General features: G+C 38.3%; 1 protein-coding gene across 1 annotated transcript in view; it reads right to left on the bottom strand.

The window, feature by feature from the left end:
- Nucleotides 1–5,604: 5,604 nt before the first annotated feature.
- Nucleotides 5,605–15,064, bottom strand: part of SLC9A2 (solute carrier family 9 member A2) — an 89,942-nt gene continuing 80,482 nt past the window's right edge. The window contains exons 9-12 of the mRNA XM_070573376.1: nt 13,124–13,220; nt 11,082–11,213; nt 9,760–9,850; nt 5,605–8,141 (exon numbers count right to left, since the gene is read on the bottom strand). Of these exons, the coding sequence (XP_070429477.1) occupies nt 7,771–8,141; nt 9,760–9,850; nt 11,082–11,213; nt 13,124–13,220 (691 nt within the window). The 3' untranslated portion in view covers nt 5,605–7,770. The remainder of the gene's footprint in view (nt 8,142–9,759; nt 9,851–11,081; nt 11,214–13,123; nt 13,221–15,064) is intronic.

Consider the following 15,064-nt stretch of genomic DNA (forward strand, 5'->3'; position numbering starts at 1 on the left):
TAAAACCATATGCTAATACCAAATATAGACATAATCTGAAATTTATTCTACACTGATGTCAAGCAAATAGTTTCAAGATAACATCTCATCATGGTCCAATTTATTTCTCATCAAGTGCACAAATACTAACTTATTTTTAAAACATTTTACTTTAGATCTCTCGTTTTATCCAGATTGTCTAAACTGACCATTTTACAAATAGTTGACTGGGAAAACAATAAAAATAAAATTTCTACTGTTTTCCTGACTCAATATATTGTGAATAAGAGTGCTGATTCTTATTTTGAAAATGGATACTCTCAAACAGCTGCTGTTGGTCCTGGAGGGGAAAGATAATTATAAACATTAAGGACGGAGTGTTAATTACTAACTTATATAGCATAAAAGTGGACTGTAAGGATCTTGTTAAACAAAGAATAGTATTTTGATCACTCAATTTAAACTATACTACGTCTTGATAAATAAAAATCCTTTTTCCAAAGCATACACTGGAGGGAAAATAGTAGTTAAAATACCTATTAATAGTTGCAATTCACAACGTGGGACAGGAGATGACCTTTCTTGGGGCTTATCAAAGAATCTATATTCCCTTTGGAATGGCTGGGACCCAGGTTCTTATCCAGACTGAGAATTACTTTTGTTTGTGGTAGCTTGCCTACCTAAACCTATCCTTAGTTTGCTTAATGAAATTGAAACCATGTGAAATATCCAACATGAACCGAATGTAATGTGTTCTGAGCTGACTATGGGCCTGGCCGTGTGGGTCTGTGTGCACACGGATGGGTGTGTGCTCTGTGTGTGCTGTAGTCTGTCCTTTGGCTGAAGCACAGGCCTGTGCATCACGAAGTCCAGCTTCTGACAGTGCCAGGCAGTGATGCCCCTGACAGGGGTGAGCATTTTCCTCTGGTCCCCTTCAACACACATTCACCGTGCCATCTCTTTGGAATAAACAACACACTAAAACATGCCAAGTTGCAACTGCCATTCAAAATAACTTTCTAGCTAAAGGTAAGAACTTAGACTAGATGCCCAACAGTAAGAGGTAATCATGGTAGCAAATATAGTAAACAGTTTTGATCAGGTGCCAAAAACTGTGTTAGTGAAAACCTAAAATTTGGTGAGTTGATAACATTGCATAATCTTTGAAAACCATTTGCTAAGACAATGGTTGGCATTAACCTGACTTTTCTGTTTGGATTGGCTCGAAAAGGCAGCATTTCATATTTCAGAGCATATGTTATTTTTGAGCCCTCTGCAAGAGCCTATTTACATATAGAAAGTTGATGGACCAATTACAATCTTTATTTCTCTAATCAATCAGGTTCTCTAACACAGTAACAGTGTTAGCCTAGTTTGAGATACTGTATGTATCCGAAACTAATAGAATTGAAATTTTTAAAACTTAAATTCTTACCTCTCACAAATTTCAGCTATTGTGACCTCGTGTGAATGGTTTTGATATATAAATATAAAAATTGGAATTTCTCGAGATGTCCTGGTTTCATGTGATGTATTAATTTTCTCCGTAATTGTTTAATCAAATATTTCCATATGATTCAATATTTAAAGTTTTGTATGACATGTCACTGAGACCAGGAAAAATTCTCCTTCATCAGTGTACATATATCAAATTTCTGTTTGGCAAGCAGAGTTACCATAACTGGATGCAGAGAGCCGCATTTAAATTAGACATTTAGTTACCACTTGTACTTATGACTCAACAGGATCCAATGAAAGAAAAAAGAAAAACATTTGACTAATTGAAAAAATTCTGTCATAGTAGTGAAAATAAAAAAAAAAACACCATCAGTGTGTCTGTCATTCTGGTGTCTGTCATTCTGTCTAGTGGGCATCTCATCGAGGGACATTTCTATACCCTACAAGGATAACAGAACCCCATAAAACTACTGTAACATACAGAAGTACCCACAAGTCGGTTCTGAACCATTCAAAATCATATGCTGTCTATACTGAAAAGTTGATAATCTCTTTGCATTAGGTATGTTAACTATATGCAAAAAACTCATTCCCTGACGGTACAGGTAAGAGAACTGACCCACAGTTTATTCTTAGAGGCAGTAAAATTCTATTTGAAAAAATTAGAAAACAAAACAAAAGGGATTGAAAAACTATGTGCCAGCACAACACTAAAGATTTTCAAAAGCCATGTGGGTGTTTCATCACATCTCTGTGGTGCCAGAATGACATTGGAAAGAATTCTAAAGGGAAGTGCGATTTCTCTTGGACAAAGCTGTGGTGACTGCTGGGCAGCAGTTACCCAAACAGAGCTCTTGCTTGCCTGACAAGTGGGTTGAAGAAAGGGCCTGGTTAAAATGAGGACTATAAAGTACCAGCAAGCTACGTGTTTGCTCTAATAGTGAAAAAATGAACAGAAAAACTCCTGATCGCCAGACAGTCCTGACTCATGAGGCTTTCTTGTTCAGGTTGATGAAGGGAATCAACATACAGTACTCAGGTCTCAACAGATGATGCTAACAACTCAACTGGACAAAGAAATCTCTTGAATCTCACTCTTTAGAAAATAAAGTTTTTTCCTCTAAGATCAGGAACGAGACAAGTCTGTATACTCTCATCACTCCTAATCAACATAGTACTAAAGTTCTAGCTAGAGCAATCAGGCAAGTAAAAGAAATACAAGTTATCAGAATTGGAAAGGAAGAAGGAAAATCATCTCTATTCGCAGATGACGATTTTCTATGTAGAAAATCCCAAAGAAAGACTCAACCAAAAAACTTAGATCTAATCAATGAATTCAGTAAAGTTGGATACAAAATTAACACAAAAATCAGTAGCATTTCTATACACAACAACATTTCTGGAAAAGAAATAAAGAAATTGATTCCATTTACAATAGCATCAAAACCAATAAAATACTTAGAAATAAATTTAACTAAGGAAGTGGAAGATCTCTATGCTGAAAACTACAAGGCATTGATGAAAGAAACAGAAGAAGACACAAAAAATGGAAAGGTATCTTGTGTTCATGGATTGGAAAAATTAACATTGTTAAAATGTCAATACTACCAAAAGCCATCCATAGATTCAATGCAATCCCTATCAAAATTCCAATGGCATTTTTTACAGAAGTAAAAACACTCCTAACATTTATATGGAATCAGAAAAAACCCTGCATAGCCTATGAAGTCATGGGAAAGAAGAACAAAGCAGAAGGTATCACACTTCCTGATTTTAAGCTATACTATAAAGCTACAGTCATCAAAACAGTAAAGTACTGGCATAAAAACATGCAAGTAGACCAATAAAACAGCATCGAGAGCCCAGAGATAAATCCAAGCATATTTGGTCAACTAATACTGGACAAGGGAGCCAAGAATACCAATAGCCAAGAATTTCTCAATGGAGAAAAGATAGTCTCTTCAATAAATGGTGCTGGGGTACTCGGATAGTCACATGCAAACGAATGAAACGACCCATCCATATCTTACACCATTCACAAAAACTAACTTGAAATGGATTAAAGACTTAAATGTAAGACCTGAAACCATGAAACTCCTAGAAGAAAACATAAGAACAAACTCCTTAACATGACTCTTCATAATGATTTTTTGGATATGACACCTAAAGTACAAGCAACAAAATAAAAAGTAAACAAGTGGGACTATATCAAACTAGAAATCTTCTGCACAGCAAAAGAAACCATCAATAAAGTGAAAAGACAACCTACAGAATGGGAAAAAATATTTGTAAACCATGTATCTGATAAGGGGTTAATATCCAAAACATATAAAGAACTCATACAACTCAACAGCAAAAATCAAATAACCCAATTAAAAAATGGGTAAAGGTCTTGAATAGACATTTCTCCATAGAAGATATACAAAAGGCCACCAGGTACATGAAAAGATGCTCAACATCACTAGTCATTAGGGAAATGCAAATTAAAACCACAATGAGATGTCATCTCACTCCTATTAGAATGACCATCATCAAAAAGACAAGAGATCACAAACGCTAGTGTGGATGTGGAGAAAAGCAACCCTTGTGCACTGTTGGTGGGACTGTAAGCTGGTCCAGCTATTATGGAAAACAGTATGGAGGATCCTCAAAATTTTAAAATAGAAGTACCTTATGATCCAGCAATCCTACTTCCGGGAATATATCCAAAGGTAATGAAAACACTAACTCAAAGAGATATCTGTAGCCCACTGTTCCTAGCAGCATTATATACAAAAGCCAAGAAATGGAAACCACCGAAGTGTCCATCGATGGATGAATGGATAAAGATGTCATAGTATATACATACGTGTGTATATGCACACACACACACAATGGAATATTATTCAGCCATAAAACATGAGGAAATCCTACCATTTGTGACAACATGGGTGGACCTTGAGAGCATTATGCTAAGTGAAATGTCAGACAGAGAAAGACAGTTACAGAATGATCTCACTTATATGTGGAATATAAAACTAAAAATAAAATGAGCCCATAGATAAAAAAACAGATTGGGGTTGCCAGAAGTGGGAGCTGGGAGTAGAGACAGTTGGAGAAAGATGGTCAAAAGGTACATACTTCCAGTTAAACGATAAATAAGTGCTAGGGATGTAATGTACAACATGATGACTATAGCTAACGCTGTGTCATATACAGGAAAGTCGTTAAGAGAGTAAGTCCTAAGAGTTCTCATCACAAGGAGAATTTTTTTTTCCTTTGTACATCTTTCTTCTCTTTTTACTGTGTATAAGAAAATGGATGTTAGCTGAACCTATCATGATAATCATTTCACAATATATGTAAATAAACCATCATGCTGTATGCCTTAAACTTAGACATGTATAAGTTTATGGTGTATGTGATGTATATCAATTATTTCTCAATAAAACTGGAAAAAAAAGAATAAAGTCAAGTGTGAACTTTGAACTAACAAAATATTACAGTTCTCATAATTGTTTATGAAATGCCGGTTTTAACATAAACATGATTTGGGCAGTGCAACAAATGCAAAACATGCTGAGACATGTAATAAATAACTGTGCTTCTCTATGCTTTTTATATAAATAAATGTTGCCTCTTTTTGCTTGAGGCAGATTGTCACTGAGCTAATATCTATGCCAGTCTTCCTCTATTTTACATGGGACGCCAGCACAGCCTGGTCTATATGCACGTCCGGGATTCAAACCTGTGAACCCTGGGCTACCGAAGCAGAGCACTCAAATTTAACCGCTACACCACTGGGCTGGCCCCCAAAACACGTTTTTAAAAAGTATCAGACTTTGGGGCCAATTTCTAGTCGTTGGCTAACTGACGTAACTGTTCCCAACAGTCGGTCCTGAGCATTAAATATAAAGAAATAAGCCCTAGCTTTGCACTTATAGGTCGTTCAAATCAAATTTGTTACAACAAACACCAAAGACCCATCAGAACTCTATATTCACACGGGAACTTGGGGTGGGTCAAGTGTTGTTTGAATGAAGGGAGCCATTTACAAAGGGTTGGGGATGTTTCTGTGCTACAGAAATTTAAATTGTCATGATAGTTAGTAAAGGGTTTCAGCTCCAGCGTCCACAGTGTCTAGAATTTGATGATTTTATAAAAAAGAAGAAAGTATAGAGAAAAAGCTAAATGAAGTCAAATTTATTTTTCATTGCTTTTGTCATTCAACAAAGAAAAATTTAAACTGATAATAAAGATAAAATGACAGAAGTGCTCCTTTTTAGAAATTTACACGTCATCCAAATTCTTTATCTAACTTTTAATTAGCAAAAGCTGAATTTCGTTTATCTGCTTAACAAGAAGAAGTGTTAGAAAAAATTTTCATGTTTTCTCCTTCAGTTTCAGAAAGTCAGACTCATAGTATTTATTAATATAGGACACCAGGAAAAATCAGAAAATTTATCTTTAAGGTCATTTTCCATTTCAACCTTCCTTTTTAGATTTCATAAACTACAACTTCTGAAAATTTAGTTTTGGCATTCTCAAAAATATACATCATATCTCTTGATGAATCATATTCCTATAATAAAATTCTAAATTAAAAGTCAGTTTCTTTTCAGCAGATGAAATATATATCTTTACATATTTTTATTTAAAATTAAGATTTTTGGCACAGAGTTCTAAGCTTGTTGTTTTCAAATTGTGCCTACACTGCTTTCCACTAATCAGCTTGGGAGAGTTTGGGAAAGAAACGGTGTTCTTTACAAATTTGTGCCTTGTGTTTATCCATCCTTCAGTCCCATGCCCAACAATCCAGCAGTATTCCAAGATTTTAGAACTTGAGAAAAAAGGCTAGAAAATTTACTTCTCCACATTGTGGGGTAGAAGTGGGGATAGAGAGCCAGTGACAGGAATCTCGAAGTCCTGTATCGTTTTGTTTAATTATTTCATGTTTTCCCACCAATAGTACTGTGGTCACTTGTGTCCTTTGCTGTATCCCCAATGTGAATTCAAGGGACTACATGAGTGGCTTCATTTCATATCTAAACTCAGAAATTTAGTCTTGTTCTAGTCAAGTTTTAAAGAAGGGTTTTCAGAAAGAATGACAGGCCAATGAAATCTACAGTTTAAGAGACAGAGATTCAAATACTAACCTTGAAGGATTATGTTCCACATCTTGTCTTTCTGTTGTACTTTTAAAAAGTGCTCAGATGAGTAGAATCCATTTTTACAGGACGAATCTGAGTTACTACTTTATTGAGGGGGTGAGGTAACAAATCAGAGACTAGTGCAAAAAAATAAACCTCCCACATTTTCCAAAGTGCTTCCTGAACAAAATCCAAAACCTGAAATCTCATCAATTTGTTACACATTGGAATACTGCTTATATAAAGGTTCATCCTTGTCTGCTTAAAGCCTCTGACCTGGGTTCAAAGTTCTAGAATGTTCTACAGAAAAATTCTAAAGTAGGTGGTCGTAGGTAAGCATGAAAGGGAATCTCCTGCATCCTCCTCCCAGTATTGCACAATATAAAACCTGCCAACAAGTTGTAAGCAGGCTCTGCCCTACCTCTCCCCAGGTGGAACTTCATCAAAAGCTGCCACCAAGTCTGTTACACACCTTAAGCTGGTTTCACCCAGCCTTTCTATCTGCCCCATTTAAACACAAAAGGAAGATGGAATCTATCTGTCACCCCCAAACACATGGTAGAATGAGGAACAAATTAAAAAGCAGCTGAATCTTTTCACAGGAATCTGCACTCTGGGAGCCAGGCCACCTCACCTGCCTCCATGTTCCGACTGTCTCCCAGTCTGAGTCTCGGCTCCTTGCTGTGCCTTCCTTTACCAACTGGTCATCAGCTCAGGAGAGGAAAATGCCTGACTCTGAGCTGGTGGCCCACCAGCCCCCCAGGAGCCGCCCTTTACACCTTGGAAAGATGTTCTGAGAATTTTTAGTGCCATTCACTTAAAAACTAATTTATAGTTTTTATATTACATATACATATTTTTTCATAAATAAAATTTGACATATATGTATATATTAAAATTTTCACCAACAAGGGTGTGTTAAAAATTTCAAGTTCTGTCATTCAAGTTCAATAAAGGCACACATTTTTTTTTCTTTAGGCTTGCAAAGAATACAATTTCTAGCAACAAATCATAAGACACTTTCTTTGAATTTTCTTCTTCTTGGAATAAGCATTCGTCCCTTAATCAACGGCATGACTCTACTACCCAAAGTATTTCGATGCCTAGAGGGTTCTACGTGGAGTCCACTGCTGTATCAGGCTGCCGAGGGACCAAGCACAGGCGCCGCTCGGTCACCCCGCCCGGGCTGCGCTGGCCATTTCCATTAAGGCTTCTCACTCCCGAATCGGGCTTTCCGGTTTCCAGGCTCCGACGCCCTTCGGACCAGCCTGGGTGGCGGCTTGGGGGGGAGGCCTTCAGCCTCACTGTCCTCCCCCGCCGGGCCGATGTCGCCATCGGAGAGGAGGGGCTGCCGGAGCACGGCGGGGGTCTGCGTGCCGTCGTCTCTGCTGCGGGCAGCGGGGGGAGTGCCGGGCTGCCGGCGGCCGGCATCCGCGTCCACCTCGTTCTTCCACTCCATTTTGTAGGACTGGGGCGCTTTCTTGGAGAACTGTTCTGGCAAGAAGCGCCTCGCTCGGGGCTGCAGGTTGAGGACGGTGGTCCCGGCATCCGTGTCGGAGTCGCTGCTGTTGCCATCTGCCACAGAGCAAAAGAAGGACGACATAGGCTAGCATTTTAGGGAGATGGTGCTACAAGAGACTGACTAAGCAACACATCAATGGGTCCTGCAACAGCTGTGCCCTCGGGCTCTGGGGTTGGGCGTGAGGGGGCAGCGGTCAGAGGGCCCACCAGAACTCTAGCTGAGAATAATCTCCCTGAGCATTTTGTCCACAGAGTGTGTTCATACTAATTTTGAGGCACTTACTATGTGCCAGACACTGTAAAAGCACTTCAAATGTATTAACCTATTTAATCCTCACAATCACCCATTTTACCGATGAAGTAACTGAGGTTCAAGAGACAGTAGCACGTGGTGGAACCGCATATCAAACTACAACTATGTGCGGCAGCAGCTGTGCTCTCCCCGCCCCACAGGCAGGACCCCAGAAGGGCTGAGCTTAGTGTCTGGCACACAGGAAGCAGGCCAATAATCAGCTGCTCTTATGAAGATTCTTGTCTTGATCTGGAATCTCATACACAGCCTTGTTTATTTCCTTTATGTTTTCATAAAAGGGTCAACACAACAAGGTGCACCTTCCAAATATGGAAGGAGGCGAGGCATGCTGAGAACCAGGTGATCGTCAAAATTGAAGTCCTCGAGTCCTGTGGGTAGGAGAGCGATGGGTGCTGGCCCGGGACCTGAGATTCTTGGGAACCGAGAGCATTTTTTATTTTAGAGATTTTATTTTTTTCCTTTTTCTCCCCAAAACTATTAGTACATAGTTGTATATTCTTCATTTTGGGTCCTTCTACTTGTGGCATGTGGGACGCTGCCTCAGCGTGGTTTGATGAGCAGTGCCATGTCCGTGCCCAGGATTCAAACCAACGAAACACTGAGCCGCCTGCAGCAGAGCGCACAAACTTAACCACTCGGCCAAGGGGCCGGCCCTGAGAGCATTTTTGATAGACACACGGTGGTAACATGACCCACTGTTCAAATAGTCAGTGCTCCCTTTTCCTCCCTTCTCATTTGTCATCTCACCCTCCAATACCACTAGCCATCATTAGACTTTTCTCTTCTTGGTTAATTAAATAAACAAGTAAAAAAAAGAGGGGAGGGCTATTATTCTTACATCCCACATTTTAATAACATGATACCCTAACATGTCTTCTGGGGCTCACATAAAATGGGTTGGAGTCCACATAAAGATTACCATCAAAGAAAGAGGTCTTAGCAATCATGTCAAAGCTTTAATCATTATAGCCAGAAGTAAAATTTATGGTTGCCTTTAGGAAAATACGTTAGAATTATTGTAAACATTTACATTAGAAATATTGTAAGAATTATTGAATTAAATTTAAACCGTTGAAGATTTAAAACTTTCTATCTACCTGTTCACTAACCACATGGTGACAATATTTGCTTTTGCTCTATCAGATAGAATCATCATGGAAAATAAACAACTGAACTATTTATCATGTGCACAGAACTCCACTCAAAAATCATGTAATGCTAATAAAAGGTCAGCATATTATTATTTCAGATTTGCAAACTACTGAAGTCATTGTCCTTAATGAAGAAGAAGGGGGAAATTTTTTTATTTTATAAACATTAGTAAAGAAGTTTAAAGTCTACTCTGACTGTATTCATTACCTGCATTAGAAACGTTCTTTTTCTTCTGTAGCTTTTCTGGAAGCTTTGTATTTTTTGGTAAGGATAAATACCGGGAGGTCGAAGTGGAAGCCTGTAAAAGAAATAGAAAACCTTATTTAGACCATGCAGATGTCATTTATCATTTAATTTTATTGTTAATTTATTATTTAAAATTTTATGGCAAACGTTGTTAAAAACTAAAATTTTAGTTCTGATTCCAGAATTATTTTGTGAGGGGCTGTAGGATGAGGAATAAAGTTTTCAGCAATAGCTATTTTATTTAAAATAACTAAATCTCTTCTAAAATATAATGAAGATCAGTCCTAAGGAAAAGGGAAATAAAATGGGACCATTAGAAACAAGGTGTGAAAACCACTGGGTTTTCTTCAAGAAAAGCTACGGAAACACCTGTTTACAGGAGTATTACTAAAAAAGACTCCGAACCTGTATGTATGGGGAAGAAGATATATGAAAAATGTAGCATAGTTAAGTTTTATTTATTTTGTTCTCTTGAAAATCAAACAAAAAGTATTTCTATAGCTAACTCGCTCACATTTCTAATACCACAGTCTCCAGAAATTAATTTTTAATGGATGCTACCACATTTCACACATAAAAAGAGGATAATCTTGTTGACACATAACCTCTTTCATCTGTGATGACCCAATACAGAATATTATTAAAAAGGAGATGCAATGCCTGCTATGTTACATCAGTCAATCATAGTATCATTTTGAAAGGGCTTTCCTCATCTATTGACGATGCCCTGGACCACATGAAATGCTGAGCAAACTGCACTGGGAACAGTGCTCCCCCAGGCCCTGGGGCCCTCCTGGAATCCCACCACATGCACGCCGGCTGCCCCGCCTCGGGCTGGACCTCGCCCTGGAAAGCACAAATATCACTTCCCAAATGAAGCTTGGCCCAGCCTGTCTGTTTAAAACTGTAACTTCCCTGCGCTCCCAACTTCCTTCCTCAGCTCTTTTTGGTTTGTTTTTCTCCAGAGCACTTACCGCCTTCTAACACAACAGATAATTTATTTATCCTGTCTATTGCTGATCGCTTTCTCCCCATTAGAATATGAATCCTACAAGGTAAGGGATCTTTGTCAGTTTTGTTCACCAAGTATTCCAAGTGCCTGGGCCAGTGCCTGGAACACAGTCAGTGTTCAAGAAATGTCTGAACAGACTTTATCATTAACCCCATTCCGGAACTCCTGTGAATCAACCCTCAGCAGCCATTCTGCCCACACAGCCTCTGGCACAGCTGCGGGCTCTGCTCTTGGACGCCGTCTCCACCCCAGAGGCACAAGCTCCAGTTACCCTGTGCTGCCGGTTCAAGCTGCTGTCTTTCCTAATGCTCTCTCGCAAACTGTGCCTTCGGCGGATCAGAATCTCCTTGGCTTGTCTCTCACTCGTGTCGGCCGTCAGATTGTGTCTGTTGTAGGACAAAGTCTGAAATGAAAACACAAGCGAAATGTTACAAAGAACTGATCACTGCTCCAGAAATTCCAGAATCCACTATGTTTCTGTGGACTTGCCCCTCAGCTAGCCACTTAACAACTCACGTGCAGAGCAAAGAAAAAGTATGAAAGTTCACATTCTTTCAAATTTTGAAAGCATTCATCTTCTAATAAAAGTCAGTGAATAAGTTTGTTTTTCATTGAAAAGTATGATCTTTATAAATGAGAAAAGCAGTTGAACTCATCAAGCACTTCTGTCTACCCGGAAGTACTTTATATGTATTGACCCATCATTAGCATCTGGGGAAAAATGATACAAGCGATCTTCATACATTCTCTGTTGAATAGTAATTACTGGCATAAAAACAAACCACTTTGAACCACTTGGTGGAGCCATGTCCCTTTGATTAACTTCTAAGAACATTTCCTCTTCTCAACGGGGTTGTCAAATTGAAAAGGCCGCTGCCACCACCAGCAATGACCACGTCCTAGTATTTGAAGCAGCAAAATGTATAAACTAGGGCTGTCCATAGCATGCCTTTTGTTTTATAAGCTATATAGAAATCTCTTTCCTATAATACGTTATAATTAGTAACTAAGTTCATTTTCTGATAGAATTAATGTCTACTTCTTGGAAATATCCACGTGTCCAGAACTATCTTAGGCCTAGTAGAGATACCCGAAAGTAATATAGAACAATACTCAATTCCTGCCTTGAAAAATTGACTATCTAGTTGGGCATCTAAAGCTAACAAAATAGTATGAACTCCTGAAATTGAGCACTAAAATTATGTGATACACCACAAGCTCCAAGTGCTATCGCATTTATTCCCCAAGGCTGGCAGCGATATGAGGGTGTTCGGGAAAGCTTAACAATTGGAGAATATGGATCGGCTGACAGGAAGCAGTGGGACATTCCAAGTGGAGACAGAAAAGAGAGCAACACAGGCCAAGGAATGAAGACAGCACCCTCCACGGGGTTTGGGGTGGGTGGGTGAGGGAGACGTGCAAATAAGGTTGCATAAAGTGGAACCTGGAAATAGAGATCCCAAACTCTGAAAGAATATCTAGCCTGGAAGCCACAACTGTTGTCCTGTTTCATTTTAAGCAGGAGAATGCTGCCATTAAAAGGTGCTTTAGGAAAAGGGTGGAGCAACAGTAATGTAGGATGGAATGGGGACAGCCTTTGGGGAGATCAGATAAGAAGCTACAGAAATGACCCCGAAAGGAGTGAGGAGGACTCCTGACAGGTGATGTGGCCCTTGTGCCACTGAATGTCTCTGTACCCCAATTTCTTCATCCATAAAAAGGAGACAATAGAAATACCACTTGTTAAGGATTAAACGAGTTAATAGACGCAATGCAAGAAACGGGGCTTAGCAAAAGAAAAAAAAAAAACCCACCACTCTCTACGTGTTAGCTAGATTACTAGCAAATTATTAGAATGAGGTGTTAACAATGGAAATGCAGGGAAAAAAGTGACTCAGAAGATACATTAAAGGAAGAAACTATAGCATCATACAAATAACAAAGAAGATTAAATACATTTTTAAAAGTCTTCCAAGCTATAAAGCTATTATATCATTAAAAAAAAATAAAAAGAGCAATCAATTACTTTCTTCGCCATTGGTTAACACATTTTTTTTTGTATCTCTAAGCCAATAGTAGCAGAACTTCAAGGCAACTCCAGGTTTTACCCCTGGAGTCTGGGAGGAGAATGGTACCCTGACGAGACAAGACACTGTGAAGCGGAGTCTGATAGAAGAGAAGATGCCTGGTGAGGGGCCTGCAGAGGATGGCATAATGGTTGGGCAATATCCACTAAAATTGGATAGTATGAAATCAGAAGACAGATTTTCAGCCAAAGTTCAGTAAACATTTCGCTAAATAAAATATTCTCACTCGCTGACGGATTTGATAAAGATTTCTTGATAATATCTCTCGAATTTCATCCATTTCACCAGGTGTCAGCTTCCTTATTTTTTCTTCACGACAGTCACTGTGAAAGTTTAGAAGAAGAATATTTTACTATTCCACAAATATTGGAATCATCAGTTTTCTTTCTTAGAGATATAATATTATTTAAGAAAAAGAATCAGTTTAAAGAATAACATAGGAATTATTCAATATTTTAAAATAATTCAAAATTCTGAAATTTTTATTTGAGTGCCACAATTATTCACGATAGGTTTAATCATGGACAAGTTTTCAGAGTCTATTTATGCAACTTTTTTTTTCTTTCTTTCTTTCTTTTTTGGTGAGGAAGATTGGCCCTGAGTGAACATCTATGCCAATCTTCCTCTACTTTACATGTGGGTGTCCACCACAGCATGGCTGATGAGTGGTATAGGTCTGCACCCAGGATCTGAACCCATGAACCCAGGCCGCAGGAGCAGAACATGCTGAACTTAAGCACTGGGCCACATGGCTGGCCCTGGTTTTTGTTTTTTTTTTTTAGATTCCACATATAAGAGAGATCATACGGTATTTGTCTTTCTCTGTCTGATCTATTTCACTCAGCATAATGCCCTCAAGTTTCATCCATGTTGTTGCAAGATTGCATTCTTTTTTTATGGCTGAATAATATTCCATTGTATATATACATACATACATATATATATATATGTGTGTGTGTGTGTGTATACACACACACACCACAATTTCTTTATCCATTCATCTATCAATGGACACAGGTTGTTTCTATACCTTGGCTATTGTAAATAATACTGCAGCAAACATGGAGGTGTGTATACTTTTTTGTTAGTGTTTTCATTTCTTCCAATAAATACCCAGAAGTGGAATTGCTGAATCATATTTTTAATTTAATGAGGAACCTCCTTACTATTTTCCATAGTGGCTGCACAAATTTACTTTCCACCAACAGTGCACAAGGGTTCCCTTTTCTCCACATCCTCATCAACACCTGTATTTCTTTTTCTTTTTGTTAATAGCCATTTTAACAGGGGTGAGGTAACATCTCATTGTAGTTTTTATTTGCATTTCCCTGATGATTAACGATGTTGAGCATCTTTTCATGTGCCTGATAGCCATTTGTATTTCTTCTTTGGAAAAATGTCTATTCAGATCTTCTGCTCATTTTTTAATTGGATTGCGTTTCTGCTATTGAGTTGTATGAGTTTTGCATGTCTTTTGGATATGATTTGCAAATATTTTACACCATTCAGTAGGCTGCCTTTCCGTTTTGTTGATGGTTTCCTTTGCTGTGCAGAAGCTTTTTAGTCTGATGTAGGCCCACTTGTTTATTATTGCTTTTGTGGCTCTTGCTTTTCACGTCAGATTCAAAAAACTGTCACCAAGACCTATGTCAAAGAGCTTACTGCCAAGGTTTTCTTCTACGAGCTTTATGGCTTCAGGTCTTATGTTCATTTTTAATCCATTTTGAGTTAATTTTTGTGTATGGTATAAGACAGTGGCTGAATTTTATTCTTTTACATGTGGCTGTCCAGTTTTCGCAACATCATTTATTGAAGAGACTGTCCTTTCCCCATTGTATATTCTTGGCTCCTTTGTTGTGAATTAATTGCCCCTATATGCTCAGGTTTATTTCTGGGCTCTCTATTCTGTCCCGTTGATCTATGTGTCTGTTTTTATGCTGATACCATACTGATTTAATCACTATAGCTTTGTAATATAGTTTGAAATCAGGGAGTATGATGCCTCCAGCTTTGTTCTTCTTTCTCAAGAATGCTTTGGCTACGTGGGAGTTTTTATTATTATTATTATCATTAATTATTAACTATTAAAATTATTACCTCTTAAAATGATCATGTTATTTTTATCCTTCATTTTGTTAATGTGGTATATCACATTGACTGACTTGCT

This window comes from Equus przewalskii, chromosome 14 (genome assembly GCF_037783145.1).
Source record: "Equus przewalskii isolate Varuska chromosome 14, EquPr2, whole genome shotgun sequence".
Classification (NCBI taxonomy): Eukaryota; Metazoa; Chordata; class Mammalia; order Perissodactyla; family Equidae; genus Equus; species Equus przewalskii.